The sequence below is a fragment of the Mus caroli genome, unplaced genomic scaffold (genome assembly GCF_978045245.1).
Source record: "Mus caroli unplaced genomic scaffold, Mus_caroli_1 scaffold_20, whole genome shotgun sequence".
Taxonomy (NCBI): Eukaryota; Metazoa; Chordata; class Mammalia; order Rodentia; family Muridae; genus Mus; species Mus caroli.
In genome coordinates, this window is record NW_028227275.1 from 20,113,899 (window position 1) to 20,137,144 (window position 23,246).

The following is a 23,246-nucleotide window of genomic DNA, read 5'->3' on the forward strand; positions in this document are numbered from 1 at the left end:
TGACCATTCTTCAGTCATTCCCATCTGAACTTCCTGACAGTTCCAACATTTGCTGCTTAACCTATTGGTCAACAGCCAGAGAAACATCCAAACAAGCCTCACACAGAGCTGAGTAGCATGCTTATCTATGAGCATGGGTCTTCAAAATATTTGGATAAAGGGAACTGATGAAAAGACTGGCAGCTAACCCACCAGGTGGCGATTAGGGGCAATAAAGGCTCCAGCTTCTGCGCGCCAAAGACCAGCCTCTAATGTCTGCTTTCCAGAATTCTCGGTTAATGAGGAAGCCAATTGGCTGTTTTCATAGGGCCATCTGGAAGCCTGGAAGTGTCACAGAAGTTTGTTAGCCCTTTAGATGTCTCTTTTGTGGCCTTATCTACTGACAGGTGGTGACCTTCACTGGGTGCTTATAGCGAACCGTGTGGCGTTGGGTTTGACTCCCTCCAGCAGTCAGGCAGAAGTGCCATCCAACCTCCTCCACCGATGATGCTCTATTTTAGTGGCCACTTGGCCTTCCTTGCCATTTGGTGCCAGCTCTTCCTCTCAAGTCCCCTCCTCTCACCTGCCAGTTCTAGCAGATCTTGCCTAACCTGGCTATAACTTCCGTGCTCATTTGATGACAGCCTCAGACAGGGTCAGCCCTCCATTACTAGTGAAATTCAGAACAAAATAAAATACTGTAACACTTTTCTTTGGTTAATCACTACCTGTCCTGGTTTGAAGAAACTGTTGTTCTAGTTAATAGATAAGGCAGATGATGATAGGATGAGACATTTGGAGCCTGGTGTAAAGCCCAGCTTTGGACTGCTTTGTCATTTAGCAGCTAGGAAACCATGTGGTAACAAGCCCCAAAGAGAAATTTAGTCCACCTTTCTTCCTGCAGTTAATTTAAAAAAAAAAAAAAAGACAACTCTGGATGTGGTGCACTCACAGATCTTCACAGCACATTGATGTGCTATAGTGCTTGATTAGGGCAATTTACTTGTATAAAAAGATCTTTGACAAATCCTTGCGGTTAATAGTGTATGTCAGAGTGGATCAGTTCTGACAGCTTGTTTTTTACATTGAAGGTACATCACATAAGCGAGTTTCAAATAACGTCTGATTATCCCCCTAAATAATCGGGGTGCATGTTTTTCACTGGCACAAAAAATAACCAGATTTAAAGAATCGCTCATTTTTATTTTATCAAACTAACGGCAAGGCTTGCTTGGTATGTCTGTAACTTTAAATAACAGTGTTGCTCATTTGTGAGTCTTTGACTATCAAAAGCATCCCAATTGGGACAGTTTTACTGAAGCTCATCCTTATCCTTCCTTACAAGTCCCTCCCACAACTTCGGGTTTGGTGGGTGCTGCAGCATGCACCTGTGCTGGTGGGACCAGGGCTGTTGAAAGAGTGGAGAGAATCCTGCTCATTCCCCCCTCCCCGCCCCCTTTGCTGAGGCATGTGAGACACATGCCTCACATGAGACACATTCTGCAGAGAAACGAATTTCGAAAGCACGAAGTTGGCAGCAGCGAGGTGTCCAGGACTGCTCACACACACCAAGCAGCTGGCCCTCCTGCGTCCTGCCACGCGTGCATCTGGGAGTTGTGAAATGAGTTACTAGAATGAGGTAGGGCGCAAAGCCTAGCCTCAATGTTGAGCAGTGTTGCCCGCACGACAGTGTCAAAACAAGATTGCATTCGGCCAGGTGGGCGCGCGCCCCGGGGAGCCCAACACTTGTCAGCATCTTCGCTTTGCTTGGGTTCCTCCGAAGTTACCGAGGTGCAGGGAAGAGGAGGGGCCTCGCCTAGGACGCATAAGTGATTGGCTGTCCGGGGCCCTTGGAGAGGGCGTGTGGTCCAGCCCTGGTGGAGAGGGGCGGAGCGGCCACTGTTCCTACCGCTGCCGCCGCCAGCACAATCACAGCCACCGCAGCCTTGGCCTCTGGGCAAGTCGTGTTTAGCAGCGGCTTCCCGGGTGTCCAGGCCGGACGGGAACGCCTTACTGGGCTTGCTTGGTACCCTACCGGTGCCTGGCAGCCAAGCAGCAGCCACCACAACCGACCCTGTACGTGGTGTCTCTCTGGATCCGAGCTTTCTGTGCAGGTTAAGTCCCTCGGGCCCCGCCGACCCCTTGCCACTATGCCCCTTGCGACCACTCTTGGCACCCTGGTGCTGCTGTTGCTGCTACCGCTGCCCCGCGGTGCTGAAGTGACAGGGGACCACTCGAATGTCGCCTTGGACTACGGAGCCTTGGAAGGCGAGGAGGGCACGGAGCAGCAGCTGCATTACCACGACCCCTGCAAAGCTGGTAGGTACCACCGCTGTCCTAGTCTCCCGGCAAGTCGGGCAGAAGTTTGCCTTTGAAATGCAAATGAGGGTGGGCAAGGCGGGCCACTCCGTTCCTGAGAGATGTCCCTGGCTCCCGCGGGAGGGGGAGGACAATGTCTGCGGGAAACTGCTTTAGTACTCCTCCAAGTCCAGGAGGACATCCTGGTCCCAGATTAGCAGTGCACATCGGGTGGCGGCCGCAGGACCGGTCCCATAGGGAATTCTGGCGGATGTGGCAAGCAAAGCCTGTGTGGTGCACGGTAGGATCGGGTCGCCTGTCAGCCTCTAGGCACCGGCTACCTTCAGACACTGCAGGAGTTGAGCCTGGCTGGGCGCGGCGCTCCAGGCTCTGTCCGATGGAGTAGCTGGCTTCATCGGAGTTCACAGCAGTTGGAAGTTTCCCGCGAAGTTTCCCAAGATCTGTAGTTACTCTTGGGAAGAGATTAGAAGACAGACAAAAAAGCTTCACAGGACAGAAGAAAGAGTCCCCTAGGAAGAGCGCCCACGACTTGAATTGCTCCAGCTTCCCCCGACCCGCGCCCCTACCCCCCGCAGTCTCCTCAGCACCCGACTGAGATGGAAGTCAGCAGGTGCTCTAATTCCACCAGGAAGCTGCGCCCCAGGACTGCACTGGGCACACCAGCCTTTGAGCACAAACCTTTGCCCCAGCTACAGGGCCTGCTTCCCTCCAGCTACTAACCCTGTTTTGGGATGTGTGGCGAGAGATAGATAGGGGTGTGTGTGATAAAGCATTCCAGCAAACGTTACTAAGTATCTGTCCCCAAAGGACCCAAATGTATCCAAAGTCAAGAGCAGTTACTAGCTGGGACCCAAGCAGGTGCAGGACTCAGACCACCTTGAGGCTGCTCCTGGATGGTGGCCGAGAACCCGCTAGTAGTGTTTTCCTTTGTCCATTGCCCAACCTGATTCACTTCTGGTGGGCAAAAATAAGGGATAGGAGGCCTTGAGGATACTTGAGGCGGTCAGAGTGGTTCCTCTGGGCACAGTGGCCCACCAGGTCTGGGCCATTTCATTCCCTCAGTTCATAGAGACCTCTCCCAGCCTCAGGCTCCTCATCTCTAAAATGGAAGGTAAACAGAGGACTTGGGTGGGAATTTCTTGCCATTGGAATCAATTATAGAGTGTTGTCGTTATTTTTACCATTACTGTGGTGACTCTAGAGCATAGGCTGGAGTCACTTCACAATGCATGTTCTCTGAAGAAGATGAGGTTCCTAGGAAGTCCTCAGGTGTTCTTGAGACCAGAGGGGCATGTGTATGTGGAAGGTCAAGCTGGGTGTGGGGGGACCTGGTCTTAACCACAGGAAAGATGCCAGAAAAATCCAACTGTATATGAGGCCCTGGGGTGGGAAATAGAATGGGTGATTTCTGGGAAATAGGGAAGGTGGTTTCCAGATAAATGAAGGTACCACATCTGATTGTGATGTCCAGCCGGGATGGTCTGAGCATGGTTAGAATGGTGACCTGGTCCTAAAATGAGAGTGCCTAAGCTTGAGATGAGCAGGAGCAACAGCCATACCTGTCAGATTCAGAGGCGCCACCTCTAGGAGGCAGTACGGGCCAGTGGGGCCAGAAGGGAGATTGGTTTGAGAACCAGGCTGGGTGCCTGGTGTATGTAGGATGCTAGTCTAGATGCTGCAGACCCAGAGGGAAAGATGCAGATCTAACTGCGAGTTCCCGCCTGGTGTAAGCCTCCAGGGACAACCCCGAGGCAAGTCTGCCTATTGACTGTCCAGTGATTTCAGAAAAAAAAAAATGTTGGGAACAAAGACACAAATGCTCTGACTGTTCATGGACTGGATGGGACCGGCAGGCAGGGCTGGAAAATAAGAAGCCCGAGTGTGGTCCAGCTGCCTCAGTATATCCGCTGCAGCCATCTTTGGAGCCTTGCAGCCCCCATTCCCACTCTGGAGTAACCTGGGGTGCTACAGGCAGCCAGAAGAGATCAATGGCAAGGGAGACCCGCAGCAAGAGGGCACCTCAGGATGCCATCCTCCTCGGAATTCTGTCATGTAGGGAGCACCCTTAAGGAATGCCAAAACGCAAGAGGCACTTTAGTGGAAAGACAGCTTCCCCACTAGGGGGAACCGCACTTCCTGGTAGCATGTTTAAAGCTTCAGAAAGGGCCTCTATCCCAGGGAAACTCTAACTCCCTAGAAGCTCTGGTCAGAAGGTCAGCTCCTGGTCCCTGCTTCAGAACTTCACATACAAACCATTTCCCACCTGTCTCTTCCCCGTGTGAGTCTCCATTCCACCATGCATCCATAATGCAGAAGGGAGCATCCTGGCTCTATTCCCCACCCATCAGTGGACAAGGTCTGCCTGCTCTAGGCCATGGCTTTCCCCCTACAGAATGGATATATTGAATTTGTTTGGACTCTAAGCTGACAGATCTGGGGAGCTTCTCACTTCTTAAGCATTTTTAAATTACATTTTTTTTCATTTATTTTATGTTCGGGTGGGGTGCGTGTGGAGATCAGAGGACGCCTTTTAGAAATTGGTTCTCTCCTTCTGTATGGTCCTGGGATTGAACTCAGGTGACAGGGCCTCGTAGCAGGTGCCTTTACCCACTATGATGTCTTTCTAAACAAGACATTCCCCCTCTTGATGTATCACTTGAACCCACATGACCCGGTGCAGGGACTTGTGCTTGGGCCCCCTACCTCCTCCCTGTTCAGTGTTCTGTTTCTGTGACTTTTGCTCCAGCCTAGCCATCCAAGTGATGCACAGTACATACTGCAACCCCTCTCAATGGCATACTTACCATCTTACCATTTAACGGTTAACATTTCTACCAGTTTACCATAAACAACCATTAACAACTCCTACCTACTCTGCTATGTACAAGCTGCCTGACACAGGGCAAGTCTCCCCTGTGTGTCTTTGTATCCTCGTTTATGGACAGGAATGATTTATGACAGATTAAAGTACATGGAAAGATATGTCTATCGTTGGGTACATTATAAACAGATTTTCTAGAGACGTGTTGAAAGAACATCATTACTGAAGCTTTGGGTGCTGTTTTACACCGTCAATTCTACATTTACTAACAGTTGACTCTGCAAAGAGGGTGGTTACTAAGTCAGATGATGGGGGAGTGGGAACCTTCCCGGCATGCAGATGGGGAACAGCCATGGGCTTCTAGGCACTGTGTCTATTGGTCCATAGGTCTATACCAGCTTTTCCTTAGATACTGCCCACATAGCCAGACACTGTGCAAGAACTCCGACATTTTCTGCATCTCCATGCTGGCAATGTTCTCCCTGTCTGCCTGCCCTCATCCTCTCATCCTCAGCTGAGTGAAGCCAGGGGCTGGCTTCTCATTTCATCCCTGCCCCTCCTGTCTATATGGCTGATAACACATGGTGCCGCTTACCTATGTGTCAGTCTCCCTATCTGCAAAATGGAGATGGGAGCAAAATCTTTTGCCTTATAATGTAACCAGGAGCAGGGCCACTGGGTATTTGGAGGGTGAACCAAAGAACAGCAGGGAGGGAGCACGGAGTGTAAGGCAGGGAAGGAAGAATTCAATGAGGCGATTGGGATTCAGATAGCTGCTCTAAGTAGTGAGCTTTGACCCCTCCAGGGCCTCTTAGTACCTTCCAAGTACCTCCTAGAATCATCTATCCAGAGAATGGAAGACAGAAAGGAATCCACGGTTTGTAGCCCTTTGTTGTTCACATCTGCTTCCCACTCTATTCTTGGGGAAGAACTCACTCCTAGCTTGGTATACAACAGCCTGACTGGCACACCATTACAACCATGCCTTGGTGGGTTAAGAACAGATAGGGTGGTGTCTGTCTGTCATCTAGAAAGACCTGCAGGATCGACAATGAGTCACAGGAACCCACCTGATGGCTCCCGACCCTTGTGCCTGCTCACAGCTTGCCTGTTCATTGGATTGTTGGAGAGAGCTGTTAGGTTGTCTCCCGTGTGGCTTTGTTGTTGGTTTGTCCTCGCAGCACAGCAACTGGATTCTAGGTGGATCTAAGAGGACCGGATGGGAGGGAGTTTTCAGTGCCTTTGTTGACCACCTCACATCCTCACACCCAGCGTGATGCGATGGCGAGCCTCGTGGTTCCCTTTCACCAACAGGATGGCTATAAAAATAACGTTGTCTAAAAGCAAGTGGATGAGGGAGTGTTGCAGCCAGATTTGAAAACTGACCTGCCATGCTCTTGAGGCATGAACTGGGTCCTCTAGATTTAGGGAAGGTCCTAAAGTAGAAAACTGGGGAGATACATGGTGGATGCTTTCAGCCTCCCAGGTCACCCAAACTGCCTGCGTGAGGCTTTCCTGACGCAGAGATGCTCAGGCAGCCTGTGTAAATCCAAGGGAGCTGGCTGCCAGCCTGCTGACACCTGCTTACTATTTAGCTAGTGGCTTGGCAAATGCCAAAAGCGTCGGACAGCTGTGAATGCTGGATTCGGATGTGATATGTGGACTTGTTGGCCCCTGGTGGCTTAAGGTTCAGGAGCCAAAGTGAGTGTGACAAAGGCACAGTGTGACAAATGGCTCATCACTCAATTTGGGCTATCCTCAGCCCCTGCCCATGACTTCAAATCTCACCTCTGTCTGGAATTTGGAGCCTCAACCTACCCTTCTCATTCGCTTCAAGATACCTTATGTAGCTCAGGCTGTCCTGGAACCTGCCCTGTACACCAGGCTGGCCTCAAACTCAGAGATGCATTGCCTCTGCCTCCTGAGTGCTGGGATTAAAGGTGTTCGTCACTACCACCCAGTCTACCAATGAGGTCTTTTTGAAGGTTCACCCAGAGACCTTTCTGGGGAAGCTACTGTCAGCAGCCCATCGAGGTCCTGATGTAAGGTCAGAACATTCAACTTTGTGATATATGGGCCTCACTCTCTGCCTGGTACCCACAGTGGTGTCCAGCTCACTGAGTTGTTTGTCTGTATCTCCTGAATGAGGGAGGTAGGAAGGATGCTGGCCTTAGGTGGATTGGGTTCATGGCTAACGGAACTACGCATTTGCCCTCTGTCTGAGTAATGCAGTATCCCTTACCTGAGAATGTTGGAAGAGGAGGCAGGGGACAGTAGGGTCAAGTAGTCTCTCTGGAAGTTTGTTTTCCTGTCCCTGTGCATCTCCTAAGGCTCAGACCCTGGTGAGAGCAGCTGGCATTTTTACGTCTCCCTTTACATCCTCTCCTGTCCTAGAAGGTCCTTGCTGATGGGCAGATGGCTGACTTAATGGAATTACATTTCTCCAAGGCCTTGTATGTTAAATGCCTTTCCTGTCTCCAGGCAGAAGCAGCATCTGGTTCACCTGTCTGCCCTTTTGCAAGGCTATGCGAGTGCGAGGAGTTACTGAACCCCCGTCACCCTGTTTTCTCAGTTGCCAAGAACTCTTCCAGCTTTCAGGATGGCCACCAGGACTAAATTGTAGACATTTTATCTATTTCTGAGCCCAGTTTCTGGCACCAGGAGGTACCCAGTGATTGGCATTTATGTCATCAGAGGACAGAGAAGGCGCTCGTAAGTACTTTTGCGCTTGTGGAAATGCTTGTGGATAAGTGATCTCATATTTGAGTAATTAGAGTTGGGGATTCACTATTATTAAACAATGTCTCAAAAGTAAGAGAGGTCAGGGCTGGAGAGACAGCTCTACGGCCAAGAGCAGGGCTGCTCTTCCACAGGATTAGTGTTTGAATTTCTAGAACCAAAATGGTGGCTCTCAATATCTGTAACTCCAGTTCAGGGGAATCTGATGACTCTTCTAGCCTCTGTGGGAACCAGGCATGCAAGAGGTGTACAGACGTACAGGCAGGCAAAATGACCCCACACATAAAATAAAAACAATTAATTTTTAAAAAGTATGAAATCTATATTTAAAATGTGGAGGGTAAGTTTTATGCCACATTTACTATATTTCAATAAAAATAGAGTAAACAAAGTCTAAGAGAAGAATGTATGCCTGTGGGGGAGACTGGCTACCTAGACTTCTGTGTAAGGGTCAGCCAATTGGCTCAGTGCTCAGCTCTTACATCTGCTCAGGCAAGCAGATGCCGTACACATAGCATCAAATGCCAACTGGAATCCAGGGCTCCCAACAATGGCCAAGGCTTTTACTAGATAGGCAGTGTCTAGGAAAGGGGAGATGAGAATGGGGGACCTTATCAGGCCCCTCGCAGATGGGGCTACTCTGGGACCCCAAGCATAATGAGAAACACCACCCTACCCCTCCTACCCCCGCCTCATCCCCAGGGGAGACATGCAATATGGTGGCTGCTACTTTGCACACAGGGGAAACTGAATTTCAGGCTCGGCATTTCTGGCACTCCATTGGTTCCCAGCACCATCTCTGTGGACTCAGTAGAAAGAAATGTGCATCGTGAAACATCAGAGGTCAGCTCCCAGGTCTTGCATCACTGGGGCCTATCCTGATGGGCTTCGCATGGCCCTTCCTGGGGACATTTTTTTTTCCCCTCAGCTCAGCATAGGGATCAGGGAGTGATAACGCAGATAACCTTGGATCTGCAGCACCCTGGCATGGGTGGTCTCCACATTGGCGTTAAAGGTCTAAGAGCTTGCTAGACTGTCCTGAAGACTGCCACCCAGCCTGGACACCGTTGGCTCAGAAGGATGGAAGCCAAGTGCACATATCATTCCATAGTGCTTCTGTGGTCAGCTATGGTCCTTTGGCTGACCACTCCCCCCAGGTCCATCTCCTGCAGTGTTCCATGCCCACACATTAGCCAAGTCTCACTCAGTAACTGTGAACAGCTATATAACTGTGTGGCTCCCCAGTGACCTGTCACATCTCCAACTGTGCAGATTGAATCTGTTCATGTGATCACTGGTCTCCATGACTGGGTGACAGCTGGGACAAAGCAAGAGTACCTGTCCTGGAAAATGCTTGAGTTTGGAGTCAAAATCTCTGAGAAGACCTGTCTTAGCTCACTGGACAAATAAAACGCTATAAAAATATAGACTACATAGGGTCTCTAGGTCGATTATATGATTTCATATAGACATAGCTCTTAGGAGAATGCGTGGAACGTGGGGGAGATTTACTTCTAAAAGCGTTTGCTATTGCTTGTACCATTCCCACTCACTGAAACCCAGCAAGTTTTCTGGGTGACAGGAAACCCAGTGGCTGAACATATTAAAAAGATCTGTGTTTTCTTGCCATGCTGGTGTGTGTAGCCCCTCTGTGTTTAAGGAAATTTGCCTCAAAACTGCAGTCAGCCAAGAATCTCATGAATCCATTGAAGGTGCTTGGCTGAGAGCTTGCCAGCAAGCCATCTAAGAAAGCAGCCCCAAGTCTAGAGGTAAACAGTGCGACTTGACTACTCCTGACTTCTCCAACACTGTGTTCCTGTGACCTCCAACTTCCAAAGTGTCTAGGTACCAGTGAGGTTGGCTTCCATGGCACCTCTGAGAGTGGTGTGCATCTTCCCCCAGAGACCTTGTCAAACAGTCACTTCATGAGTCCTCAGATCACGGCTTCTCATCCACACCATGGCTTTGTGGAAGAGTGTGTGTGTGTGTGTGGGGGGGGTTACCCTCCATTGAAGGTCTGCCTTTAAGCTCGAACCACACCTGATGTTTTGTAAAGTACCATGTGCTGGCTTTCTGCACAGACTGGGAGACTCTGTGGAAGCCCCTGGGGTATGACCTGGACTTCTAGGCTCTTGTAGGTACTGCAGGCCATGGTCTAGGTTCTCCCCAGGCAAGAACTTGGGTTGGAACATTTAACTGGTTAGCACAAGGACAAGGATATCAAATCCCTGCAGGAACCTCCTTCTACTCACGCGCAACAAGCACACTTCTATTCTACCCAGTCTCAAGTATATCAGGAAGCCATAGGCAAACATCTCTTCCCGGACTTTTATTCTCCCTTGACCCAGGTCTTGATAAAGATGACAGAGTTCTGGCCCCAAGATATTCTTAGTCACAATGTGTTGGAAAAAATCAACTAATAAATGCAAGATCTTGAAATCCCCTCTCTCTTCCCCACATCCTTTTTCCAGAAGGTCCGGGACAGAGCATGGGTGGAAGGTCAGGTGAGAGAGAAGGATGTAGCCATGTTATCCTTGAAGAAGGAAAGGATGGAGATGGATCATCTTCTCAGGGAAGCTCTTGTTTGGAGGAGCCAACATCCTGTTGAAGGCACCATTGTTGACGTGACACAGCCTGTGGCTTGCAGTCCATGGTGGCCTTCCCACCTGTGTCATGTGACCAAATGTCCTAACCTCCCAGAGCCTCAGTTTACCCCTTTGGGAAATGAGAATGGCATTCAAGTCCATCATGATGGTTTCTTTGGAGATTAAATGTGGCCGTCATGTGTTGTTGAGTTTAGTGTGCTGTCCTTGGTAGCTCTTGTCTGCAGTTGTATTGCCTTTCCCCCTGAAGGATTTCCCCGTGAGTGACAGGCTGAGTTTCTTATGTGTACTTCTCTCTCCCTCTCAAGGCCGCAGAGTTCTCTTGGGATCCACAGCAAGTGACAAGTGTTAATTTCCACCGCTTGTTGGCTCTTAACCGTGAAGCGAGGAGAGGGTGGCAGATACCAATATGCATAAGAGGTTTTTCCTTGTACCCACTCAGCCTGTTCACAGTCTGCTTCTGCCTGGATGCAAGCCTAGCAACAGGAGCCCAGCTTTCCTGCTGATTGGTTAGCGACCTATCTGTGATCACGCCATCCTCTAACTGCTCCTGCCAGTTGCCAATCAATAGTCTCAGACTCGCCCGCACTCAAGTGTTGGTGTTCAGCCTGGGTCTGCCTGCTTTACCAGCTGGACCATTTAGCTCCCCGTCTCATGTTGCAATTTGCCCACCACACTTCCGTTTCCTCCCACCTGGGTTACGGGTGGGTGCTGGTGGGAGTCCTTGAAGCCTGTTCCCACAGGGACTGTCAACCTGCCTGCTCTTTAACTCTTCCAGGCCGGGGCCAGTTGTCCTCCATCAAGTTCTTTGCCTTTCTCCATTGGCTCAGAAGTGGTCACAGCAGGTGCAAGAGTCCATCCGGGTGCTTTAGCAGGGAACCTGGTTGCAGGCCATTGACTTTCATCACTTTGCCATGTAGCCCAAATCAAGTCCTGCTGGCTCTGGGTTCAACTTTGGGCCTTTCTGCCTCATTCCATTCCTACTGCTGCCCATTTGATCTAAGCCCCGCCCTGCCCACCCACTGCCCCTACCTCTCCTGCTGTTCACCCCCCCCACACACACTTTGTGGATTCCCACACTCCCCAAATCTTTTTTGCATGCTATAGGCAGAATGGTCTTTTAAAACTCACATCTGACCCCATTTGCATAATCAGACTCAGTTTAGGACAATTCAGAACTTCGCAGGCATTTGGGGAAGGTGGTTAGTTCTGAGCCCTCCGCGGCTGCCTGCCCTTTTCTGCAGGCCCCTCCCTATCACCTGCCTCTCTTCCTTGGGGGAGAGTCTTCCTGGCAGCCTCTCAAGGCCTTCCACACAGGCATCTCAAGCTTCTCTAAGACCCAACCTGCACATTTCTCCACGTCGCCTGCCCAGCCCCATATAATATTGGATTTGTTTTTTTTTTTTTTTTTTTTTTTTTGTAGATTGCTCATTGTTTATAAAGTTCCTTTATTTTTCCATATAGCATTTTTTTTCTAAATAGAACAGATTAGAGTTACTGGGGTGTGGCAACTTGCTCAATGACTGTCCATGCACAGGCTCCCTCAGTTTCCTGTCACTAGCACAGCATCAGAGCCTGGATAGTGTCAGCTGTATTTATCAAATGAGAACCGAGCAAACGGGATACCCTAGGAATCCAAAAGGTAGGACTCATCATGGATAATTAAGGAAGGATTACTGGAAAAGTGTGTGGTAAGCCCCCAGCTTAGGCCAAAAAGATGGGTGGGATTTGGAGAAGCTGGGATGCAGGCAGAACGCTGGAGAGAATAGCATGAATCAATGGGAGGCCCTGGGATGCTTGGGATGTGACAGAGCTGGGGCTTTACCCTGGCTTATTTTGAAGAGCACCAGTGACAAGATTGAAATGAACTTGGAAAAGAGGGAATGTGGAGTGGAGTAACTTGAAACATATCTTAGGGAAACGGGGAGCTACAGACTGCTTTTGAGTGGGACATTATTTCAGAGAAGATACATAATGCTGAGGCTCTCCAGAAACACGAAGCACCTGGCCAGGACAGCTAACCCTGGGGGAGGAAGGCCATTAGTATCCTAGGAGCTGGAAGGGAGAGAGAAAGGGACAAGATCTCACTCTGTGCTGTAAGGACCCTGAGCTGTGATGTGCAGAAAGTCCCTACCAGCCACACGATGAGGCGACTGAGACGTGTTCAACAAGCACTGAGACATCTTTGAGATGGGAAGGGGGAGATAGTGCTTTAACATAAATTGTTTTCCTGAGTTACACATCATGGCGGACCACTTAGAAATTACGGATAGGAAGGACTGGAAATGTTCCATCATCTCACGTCCTAAACGAGACTGCCCTTAGCAGGGCACGTGTGCTTCCAGACCCTCTGTCTGTGCTTGTAACAGGAGTTCCCCTTTCCCGAATATTCTGTGCAGCCCCGAACCTTCTGCTCCATTTTCCCAGTGCCATGGCTCTCTCTCTGTGGCAGTGAAGATGCTTATGTAACAAGCAGACTCACAGAGAGCATCCATTTAAGTGGCGTTCCTGGTTGTATAGATACATTGTCATCTACTTAACAAGTCCCCTTTGTAAGACACACAGATTCTCCCTCCCAGTTGTTTCCTTTTTCCTTTGTAAGCAATGAGGCTAGAGTCATCCTTGTGGCTGGGTATTTATTTACTGCAGGTTGGAGAGTGACCCGGGGCAGGGCCTTGAGCATGTTACAGAAACATTCCACCCACGGCTCATTTTGTTATTTTGAGACAAGGTTTCACCAAGTTGCCTACTCAGGCCTCAAAATTCCCTATGTAGCCCAAACTGGTCTTGAACTTGTGATCCTTCCCCCTCAGCTCCACAAATAGCTAGGCGTTTGCGGAAACCAGCATTAAGCTAACTAGATCGTTATACATGTCTTTATTTCTTAATACTAAATTCCTATAGAGTTGTTGGAAGTATAGATGCTCTTGGGGTCTGGGCTGTGGACGTAGCTTGGTGGTACAGCACATGCCCCACACACCTAAGGCTCTGGTGCAATCCCCAGCAAAGCCAAAGCAAACTGAATCAAATAGTCACATTTTTTTTCTCTTCCCTGCATTTCCATGAAGATTGATAATGTATATTCTAGCTTTTGAAGATCAGTGCTGGCTTGAGAAAAGCATTTTTTTTTATAGCTTGCAGTTACAATTTGATTTGCATTTCTTTTCCAAATGATTTTTGGACACTTAGAAATGCCTTTAAGTGCTGAGTGGGCTCTCTCAAGGAGAAACCGTGTCAGCTGTTCTCTGTCACATTTGCCACAGGTAATTTTTGGAGAGATTATTTATTTAGAAAGCAGAAAAGGTATTTCATACTATAAATCTGTTTTGGCTCCCACCACCCATGATTGTATCAGTCAAAATTAAGTGCCTAGTTACTGATCCAAGTTAGTCTACTGTTTATCATAGTGCAGGCGAGAGAGACTCCAACCCCAGCAGGCATTTATTTAGAGAGCAATTAGTAAATTTAGCATTCATAGTTGTTAATCTGAAAATGGGGGCAAGAGAAGGTAGAATTTAGAAGAAATCAGGGGTGCTGGGTGTGGGAAGGGGGTACTAGGAAGGCATGGGCTCCCCACTCCCATCCCAACAGGCAGAAATCCAAACTTCTTGGGAGAAGGCACGGCTATGGCCCTTGGAAGTTGAAGTTCTTGGAGATACCCTGGCTCCATTATTGCTGGGGCTGATGCTCCAAGACCTCCAATGAATGACTAGAGCCACTGAAAGTGCAGAATCTTGTCTGTGCTTGCGTTTCCCTCATAGGTCAGTGTCAAAGCTAATCTGCCTCAGGCCTCGTGCCTCGGAGCTTCTTTCTTACCACCGTGTTTGAGCCTGTCCCTTAACTACAGTCAAGGAAGGTACAGCCAATCAGAACACAGACTTTGTGACATACCGTGGCTGTGGATCTGATGACTGAGATGACCCACTAAGTGACTAATGGCCAGGTAGTGTGTACAACATGTATGTGACTGATAAAACGTCATGTGCTAAACAGGACAGGGTATCCCAGTGCACGATTTTATTATACTATTCGGAACAGCATGTGGTTTACAGTACCAAGCATCTCTTTCTGGAACTTCCCATTCAATTTCTTTCAAGTACAGTTGACTGTGGGTAAGCAAGGCCGTGGAGAAGCGAGTAGCTGTTCAGCAGGACAAGGCAGGCCTGCTAGCAAGGAACTGCCCAGTCGAGACTAGAAGACCTCGGATGATCAGAGCCGGAGGTTCTTCTGAATGTGGCTGGCAGCAACTCCTGCAGGGGCAAGAGAGCCGAGGCCATCAGAACCAGCGAGCAAAGGTTCTTCCTCTGTTATGCAGTGCCATCCAGAGCTCTCTCCCCATGCGGCAGATGGCACAGGGGGAGCTTTTACAGCTCTCAGCTCCAGAACAGCAGAACATGAGAGAACGGGGAGGAGTGGGGCCAACAGGCAATGTGTGACCACAGCTGGAAAAAGCTGCAATCTATTTCCTTGTCACATCAGATTCTGTAATCTGCATCCCAGGCTCATGGAAACTGCACCTCGGATAGGCTCCAGGAGCCAGGCCCCTCCATCTTCCCACTTTCTCTCCCTGGGAGACATCCTTCTCTTCAGAGTCCAAGATGGCAGCCAGAGCCCAGACCACCACTGGCAATCTGGCCGTGAGAGGCAGGGAGAAGAAAATTGCATAAAGACCATGAGAAGAGGTTTCCAATTTGCCATGTATGCGTCACCTCATTGGCTGGGATGCAGTCACATGGCCACCTGGGAATCTGGAGGTTTTACTGTCAAGAGCACTTGAGGTCAAGTCCAAGGTTATTTTCTTGTAGAAGCAGAAAAAGAAATTGGTAAAAGAAAAAAGAAGGCCTTCGCCACAAACAGCCAAATGTGCTGGGCTTTTATGCAGAAGGCTCAGTTAAGATAACAAGCCACAGGCATTGCTGTAAGCTAACCAGCAATTCCGCCGAAACCAATGGAATGTTGGAGCTGGGGAGGGGGGTGACCCTTGTGGGTGTCTATTCTAAATGTCTCATTTTCCCAGTGAGAACCCTGTGGCATTGAGGGGCAGTATCTTATCAGGAGTCAGGGGGAGCTATGGTTTGGTTGCAGCCAGGCCCCAGACCTTTTCTTCTCTCCACCTAGTATATCTTTCCACTCTGTTCACTGCGTAGGTCTCCAGTGGCTCTCAGCTTCAGAGTGAGTCACGCACAATTGCTCCTGTAATTTATGGCTCTATGAAAGATCATTCCACAGTGGAGAGATTAGGGCTTATGAAATGTGCCTGGTCCCATAGTCAAGCACACATGATGTACAATTAAAATCCGCAATGCTCTTGGCTTTTCAGATGTAAACTGCATCTTCCACGCTGCTGTTGAGTAGAGTCTGTGTGGGCTTCTGCTCTGGGAGGCAGCAGACGTGAGATGGCAGAAAATCACATCGTGCTGGAATCTAGTTACGAGGAGTGTCCAGCTCCCTTCTAGCCTAGCTGCAGAAATAACCAAAAGGCTTTCTCACAACAGCTACGTGAGCGAGGATGTCCTGCGGGAAACAGGATCACAGTGCGTGTTTTATATTAATGAAGGAACTAGCAAGAGACACAGAGTTTAAGGAGTGAAGCAAGCCAGCTCTCCCTGAGGTGAAGAATCAGGGAGGAAACAATGTTATTGGCGTCAGAACTGTAGGAGGGGACACAGCCCAATGAGATACCACAGCCAGGCCTGGCGCACCACAGCAGAGAAGAAATACCCAGACCTCTCACCCAACCCCACCCCTGGCCCTGTCTGCAGTGTTTTTTTTTCCCCCTTGGTTTAAAGCAACCACAGTGAAAGTGGACAAGGGAATTGGGAGAGGCAGGTACAGGAGCAGACCTGCTGGGCAAAGGACTGAGCAGAACGCTGAGGCCCGGCTCCACCTGTTCATTTACAGGGGTCACAATGGTTTAATACGTTAGCAATTTATGTGTGGGGAATAAGTGTGGACATGTGCAGTGCCCCAGAGCTGGTGACAGACATTGCTAACTGATTTAGTTCTTTCCAGTGTGTCTAAGAAGTCACCAGTTGGGTGGGGAAGGCTCAGGAGTCGAAGTCTATCTGGTGCTTTAAAACACAGCTAACCTTGCAGCTATGAGAAGCCTCCCCACACCAATCGGCTGTGTACATTTAAATAGTTTCAGGTTGCTGACTAGTGTTTTTCCTTTCAGTGAGTCACTCTGTAGCATGGTCACCGGAGTATCGGTGTGACTCTACTCTGATCTATAGATGAAGAGTCAAGGCAGAACACAACAGTTACTTTCAGCCAGGCAGCCATCCACACAGGCTCCAGCCAGTCCCTCTTGGCTCATCTGCTATGAGATGCCAACAGCTTAGAGCTATTCTATAGGACCCAACTGTGTAGGGCGCTCTCCCAGGTCCTGACCGACCCAGGAGTCCCGTGGACACTTGGATCCTACAGGGTCTCTGATGTGTGCACTCAGACCCCTGAGTCAGGCTTTAGGCGGTAGTGACGAGATCATCCTTAACTGGAACAAGCAGGTAACGGGCTCTGGTACAGTGGAGGGTGGAGAGGACAGGTGTCTTGGATGCTATTTCTCAGGCATCAATGGACCTATGTGGCTCTGTGCCAAGACGGATTAAGAGGTCATGTTCAGGTTCAATGGAGAGGAATCAAGAGGGACATTTGAGATCAATGAGGGACATTTGTCCTCGGTGAGAGAAAATCAGAAGAGGTCCAGGTGTGTCAGCTACCTGTCATCCCTCATATGAAAAAGAGCATGATGGGAGTACGATGCTTTGCCTCCCCGGATTCTTCCAGTGAGGAGTTTAGATGGCTTTTACATTTTTGCCATCTTAGAAATTCCTGGATCCAGACTTGTTTCTTTTCCCCTTAAGACTTCGATATAAAACTCACAATGAGTCTATTTTGCCCAATTAAAATATTTACTGCTTCCTACTCCTCTCTGCCACATGCTCACATAGCTTAGCCATCCATCCCTCAAGATGGCCATTCCTCCAGGAGCAGCTGTGGACTCTGCAGACAGGAGGCTTCCCATACTAAACAGATCCTGCCCTTTAATCTGCACCCAAAGATCCAGGAGGCACGATTCACACTTGCCTGCTTCCTCCCTGGCCAAACCTCTCCCCACCCACTTGCTACCGAGTGCGCTTGAATGCAGAGTCCTGAAATTTAGGGTCATGGTTTCAAAGTTCATGGTCCTGAGAATAAACAAAAAAACTATTGTGGTTGCATAGAGCTGTGGACCCCATTAACACTGTCCCATGAATATTTATAGCTGGGAACTACAAAAGAACATAGAGGCCATATTGTCCTCCTGGAGATTTTCCTTCCATGGGGTCCTTTCTCTGTGGGTTACTTTAATGTAAGCTTTGCCGATTTAGTTGCACACTTTAAGCCGATTAACTTTTTACTAAAAAAAAAAAAAAAAAACCCTCCCTGTTTGTTTGTACATACACTTCCCTGACAAAGATTCACACAAAATTGCTTCAAACCTGATAAATCCTCCTGGAAACTCAACAGAACTAAAAGCATCTCTGGGTAGGATTTCCCTGTAATTCTCCTGCCTCTGGCCTCTCCACCCAACCTCTGCAAGTTTCCTGAGAGGAATGGCAGTAGTTTGACACCCTCCCCATATTTAGTTCCTGCAGTAACCTGGGCTTATCCCCAGGTGTACATCTAAAAAAGGACTAGCAAGGTGCCTCGATGCTTGAGCTGCCACAGGGATGGGCAAATGCCAAGCCGGAGGCAGATCGCATGGTATCTCTAAAAGACACAGGAAGGGAACCAAGTAATTGATATTGGGGGGGGGGAAGAGACTTAGAGACGTTGATTCTGTTGGTTCCCAAACTTGAGTGTGAATCAGAACAGGGCGTGCTGGAACCTGTATTTGAACGTGTGTTCCCGGGCTCTGTTCCTGGAGGTGTTAATTGCATCACTTTGGTTGAGACTCGGAGTTCTGTACATCAACATCCTCCTTAGATGCTCAATGCACGTGGATTTTAGGCCAGACCTCCAGCAGCTTGGAGCTGCTCAGCTGTCTCCTGTGCTGGTGAAGGAATGCCAATGAAGGCAAATGTTACTTGTATGGGATCACAAACAGCTTCCTGTGCGAGTTGTGGAAGTGTGTGCTGTGCCATCTTTACTGGTGCAGACATCCTGAGGTGTGACCCCATAGCGTGAGATTTGTGGTTAGGCAGGATGGGGACTGAAAAGTCCCCCAAGCACTAAGTGTACATGAGAGAGTAAGGAAATGGCTGGTCCGGAGAGGGGAGGGGAGGAGGGGAGAGTTCACTGCTGAAGGGCTCTTCCATGCAGAGGCCAGGTTTTCTGGGGTTTGGAGAGAGTTTCTGGGTGAGTCATGTGGCCAAGAGTCTCTAGGAAGGCTAGAGGCTTGCAGGTCTGTGCTATTTGGGAGCTAGGAAGGCATAGCTTGTTTCGAGAGTGGCTGGTGCTGACAGCATTGGAGGTGGGGTCTCCCTCTGCCTGGCTGGGCCGCTGCCTGGCTCAGAGACTTCCAGGTCTGAGGGTCTGACACCTTGAGTCAGGCTCCTGGTTTCCTTAAACACTGCCAGAATCCCAGTGTCTCCAAGACTCATAGACACTCTAATGGGAAAGGTTGTGGGGGATCTCCAGGGCCACCTCCCTGCACTCTGTCCCTTCTATGCACCTGTCTGTGTGGATGTCCAGCCTTGGCCATGCCAGGTGCTCATCTGGAGCAGACTGCTGAGCCCACCCAGAATCCTGGTTCCAGAAACTGGGCCTGTGTGGGAACTGAGAACTGAGCTCAAATCTGACGTTGGAGCCAAAGGTCTGATTTTGCATTAAGAACCTCCTTCAGGTCTTCCAGGATATCCATTCCTTCCTTCCTTTATGAAATAGTTAACATAAGTCAGAGCCAGGCCTTATGCTGGAAACTGGGGGAGGAGATGTGCATGGAAGGGATAGCAAGCCATGACATGTGGTGCCAAAGTGAAGGACTCCTCAGAACCTCTGCACCCTGGCTTTTCTCCCAGCCCTGGATCTCCCTTCACCATGCCTACTCTTCCTTCTCGGCCCCCTTTCAACCTCTCGGTTCCTGTGACCTCATGACCTGCCATCTTCAGGAATCCACATGGCTATGTCCCACAGTACAGCTAGCTCTCCTTCCTCTGCTGGGACCACTTCTGATCCTGCCCTGACAGAGCTTTGCCACTTGTCACATCTTTGCATACATCATTCCTTTTTTGGCTAGCATACTTTTAACTGTGCCCCCTGCCCGGGTTCTGCTCTCATGCTTAAGTGCCACCCTTTGATGCACTGTCTGGTGTTAAAGGAGCCACACCTTAGCAATGTGGCTGCTGATGGCATCAGAGTAGAAGGAGGTCTCCCTCTGCCTGGCTGGGGACAGAGACCGTGCTCCTGTGGATAGAGAGGAACAGACAGGGTGATGTGCTATGCTGAGCACACTCTGGGGTGGAGGATGCTAGACAGGAGTCTGTCCCAGTGACTCGTCCCTGTCAAATTGTGGGTCTTCCTCCTTTATAGCTACAAGGGGCAGGCACACATGATAACCCCAGGGTAGAATAGAGTTCAGGGGCTGTGACATGGTATGCACATACTGCCATTGCAGTAGTGAGCTGGGTAAAAGGGTTTGCTCTAAATCCTGACCACTCCAGTTCCATTCCCAAAGCTCCCATAAAGACGGGAGAAGAGAACGGATCCCATAGAGCTGTCCTCTGGCCTCCATGTGCATGCCTGCTTATCATGTACACATGGACAGGAGCAATAAGTGGAACAAATCTAAACATTTTTAAAAGAAAGAATACCTTTAAAATCGGTCTTGCTTTTATATTTCTACAGTTTACATGTACTAACTTTAAAAATATATTTGAGGAAGAGAGTGATGGAAAAAAATACCCGATGTTGACCTCTGACCTCTATGCATATGTACCTATGTGTGCTTGCCCATCTCCTACACACATGCACATATTTACACAAGCATGTACTTACACCATATACATATACATACACAAATTTCTTTCGACCGCTTTGTAAAGATTCCCCCTCTCCTTTCTTCCTTCTTTATCTTCTTTTAAAATTTGGAGACCAGGTTTCTCTTCAGAGCCTAGGCTGGCGTAGAACTCATTATCTAAGCCCCAGGCTGGCCTTGCACCAAGCTCCTTCTTTTCCAGCCTCCTGAGCACCAGAATTACAGGGGCAAGCCTCCACGCCCAGCTACAGGTTTCTAATTTTTATTTCCGAAAAGCATTCTTCTTCTTGTAGATCATCACCGTCTTTCCCTGAAATGCCCTCACCTTATGAGTCAAGATGCCATCTCCAAACATTACCTCCTGTTGACAGCTCCCGGAATTGCAGGGTAAAGCTCTAGCAAGGTCAGTCAGTTGGAGATGAGGGCAGAAGGGATTTTCATGGAAATGCATTTGAGATTCGTTCTATGACTCTGCAGTTCCACATCTCACAAAGGTGGCCCAGGTTGATTTCTTATTACAGCCATGACAGACACACAGAAATGGCAGGGAGCCTGTGACTCCAGGGTCATGGGTATTGAGGACAGTCTCTTGCTGCCATTGCTAGGGCTATGCAGAGTTTAATGTATATATAATTTATTTGAGGGGTCTTTTAAGCATGTAAGTCCTTTCTCAGCAAGTTCAGGATGGCCTCTGAGGTTATATATTTCTGTCAAGCTCCAAGATGTCGTCAATGCTCCTGGTCCATGGATGACAGTCTGGCTCCCTGGCAGTTGGCAGTGGAAGAGGTCATGGGCATGCCTGGAGAATTTTCTCATAAAAGGCTTTCGTGGGTCACACTCTATCATTTAGTAATATTTCAGTGGCTGTGTTTTTTAGATGTATTGTTTTCCCTTGGTATATGTGGGGACTGATTCCTGTATTCACCACGGAGACTGAAATCTACAGATGCTCAAGTCTCTTAGGTCAAATGGTGTCATACTCGGTGGGTAGCAGTAGGTACTCTCTCCCATATAATCCCTGACATTATGCAAAGGCTTTAGAAATAATTACTATACTCTATGGCTTAGGGGACTATGAGAAGGAAAACAGCCTGTATGTGTTTAGCACAGACACAATGGTTTTTTAAAATTCGTTTTTGATCCATGGTTGGTTGAATCCAGGTCTAGAACTGGCACAGAGGATTGACTGTAGGCTTTGACTTCTAAATTTTGTTGAAACAACTTTAATGTTTTATTTGTTTGGATTTAATTTTGTTGTGCGGAACACAGTTCCAAGTCAACTCAATTTTTCCTTAGTTAGCTAAGTCATTTGTTTCAACACAAGCCATCAAAGAGTCTCTTGCTTTCCACAAATCTGTGAGACCTCATTTTTAGGGTTTTCTTACACAATCTAGAGTCTGGCTCTTGATTAGTCTTTGTGACAGGGATGTGGCAACTCTATCACATTCTCTCTTTACAGTTCTCACATAATTATAGGGGTGAGTTTTGGATAATTTTGTCACTAATAAAAATTATTGTTTTTTGAAGTATCTGAACCTACACATCACCTTGGGAAGAGTTAACCTGAAAATTATAGCCTTTCTCATTCATGACTACAGTATGCTTCTCCTTCAGGACTGCCCCATTTTATAGGTTTCTTAGTTTTCATTTTTGTGATTTATTTTTGTATGTGCATTTATGTATATGGTGTGTGTGTGTTTGTATATGAAGAGTGTGTGTGTGTGTTGTGTCTTTGTATATGGTGTGTGTGTGTGTGTGTGTATGCCATTGTGCAGACGTGAGGCTCGGAGAACAACTTGTGGGAGCTGACTTTTTCTTTCCTGTGGATTGAACTCAGGTCCCAGGACTTGAAGGCAAGTGCCTTAGCCAGCATGCTATCTTGCTCACTTGCTTTTACAGTTTTAGCAGGCGTCTTTCTTTCTTTCTTTCTTTCTTTCTTTCTTTCTTTCTTTCTTTCTTTCTTTCTTTCTTTCTTTCTTTCTTTCCTTCCTTCCTTCCTTCCTTCCTTCCTTCCTTCCTTCCTTCCTTCCTTCTCTCTCTCTCTCTCTCTCTCTCTCCCCTCTCTCTCTCTTTCTTTCTTTTTAAGATTTATTTATTTCTGTATATGAGTATACCATTGCTCTCCTCAGACACATCAAAAGAGGGCGTCAGATCCCATTACAGATGGTTGTGAGCCACCATGTGGTTGCTAGGAATTGAACTCAGGACCTCTGGAAGAGCTGTCGGTGCTCTTAACCGCTGAACCATCTCTCCAGCCCAATCTATGTTTCTTAATGCAGTGCCACACTTCCTATTAAACTTATTCCAAGGTATCTGATCCTTTTTGTTCTTTTAAATAATTTATATATATATATATATAAAGAGATATATAAAATATGATGTAGTTTTTGTTACATTACACTCAACTTTATATTTATGACATGGTCACTCACCATAGGCAGCCATTGACGTTTCAATTAATTAAAGCAAAAATAAGATTTAAAATTTAATTTCTCCTTCGTATTTACCACATTCCAAGTGTCCAGGGACCACAGGAAGTTAGTGGGTACCACACCGAGGCTCAGATATTGAACCCCTTTAAAAACTGCTACAAGCTGCTATTGTACAGCTATCTGGAGTGTTACTGCTGATATGTTAACTTTGAACCAGTTATTTCAACTTATCTCTTGGATTTTCCAAGAAAGCAGTTGCTTTTGATCAAACTTATTTGATTTTTCCCTCTGAAACCCTATGAGACCATCTCCTTCCTGTCAATGAAGGAAGAGTTGACAAACATGTGCCAGAAGGGTTGCCGTCCCCCACCCCCACCCCCTGGGCCATGGAAGTC

At 48.2% G+C, this 23,246-nt stretch overlaps 1 protein-coding gene across 1 annotated transcript in view; it reads left to right on the plus strand.

The window, feature by feature from the left end:
* The first annotated feature begins 1,930 nt into the window (after positions 1–1,930).
* Tll2 (tolloid like 2) overlaps positions 1,931–23,246 on the plus strand; it is a 121,824-nt gene continuing 100,508 nt past the window's right edge. The window contains exon 1 of the mRNA XM_021152072.2: positions 1,931–2,298. Within this exon, the coding sequence (XP_021007731.1) occupies positions 2,130–2,298 (169 nt within the window). The 5' untranslated portion in view covers positions 1,931–2,129. The remainder of the gene's footprint in view (positions 2,299–23,246) is intronic.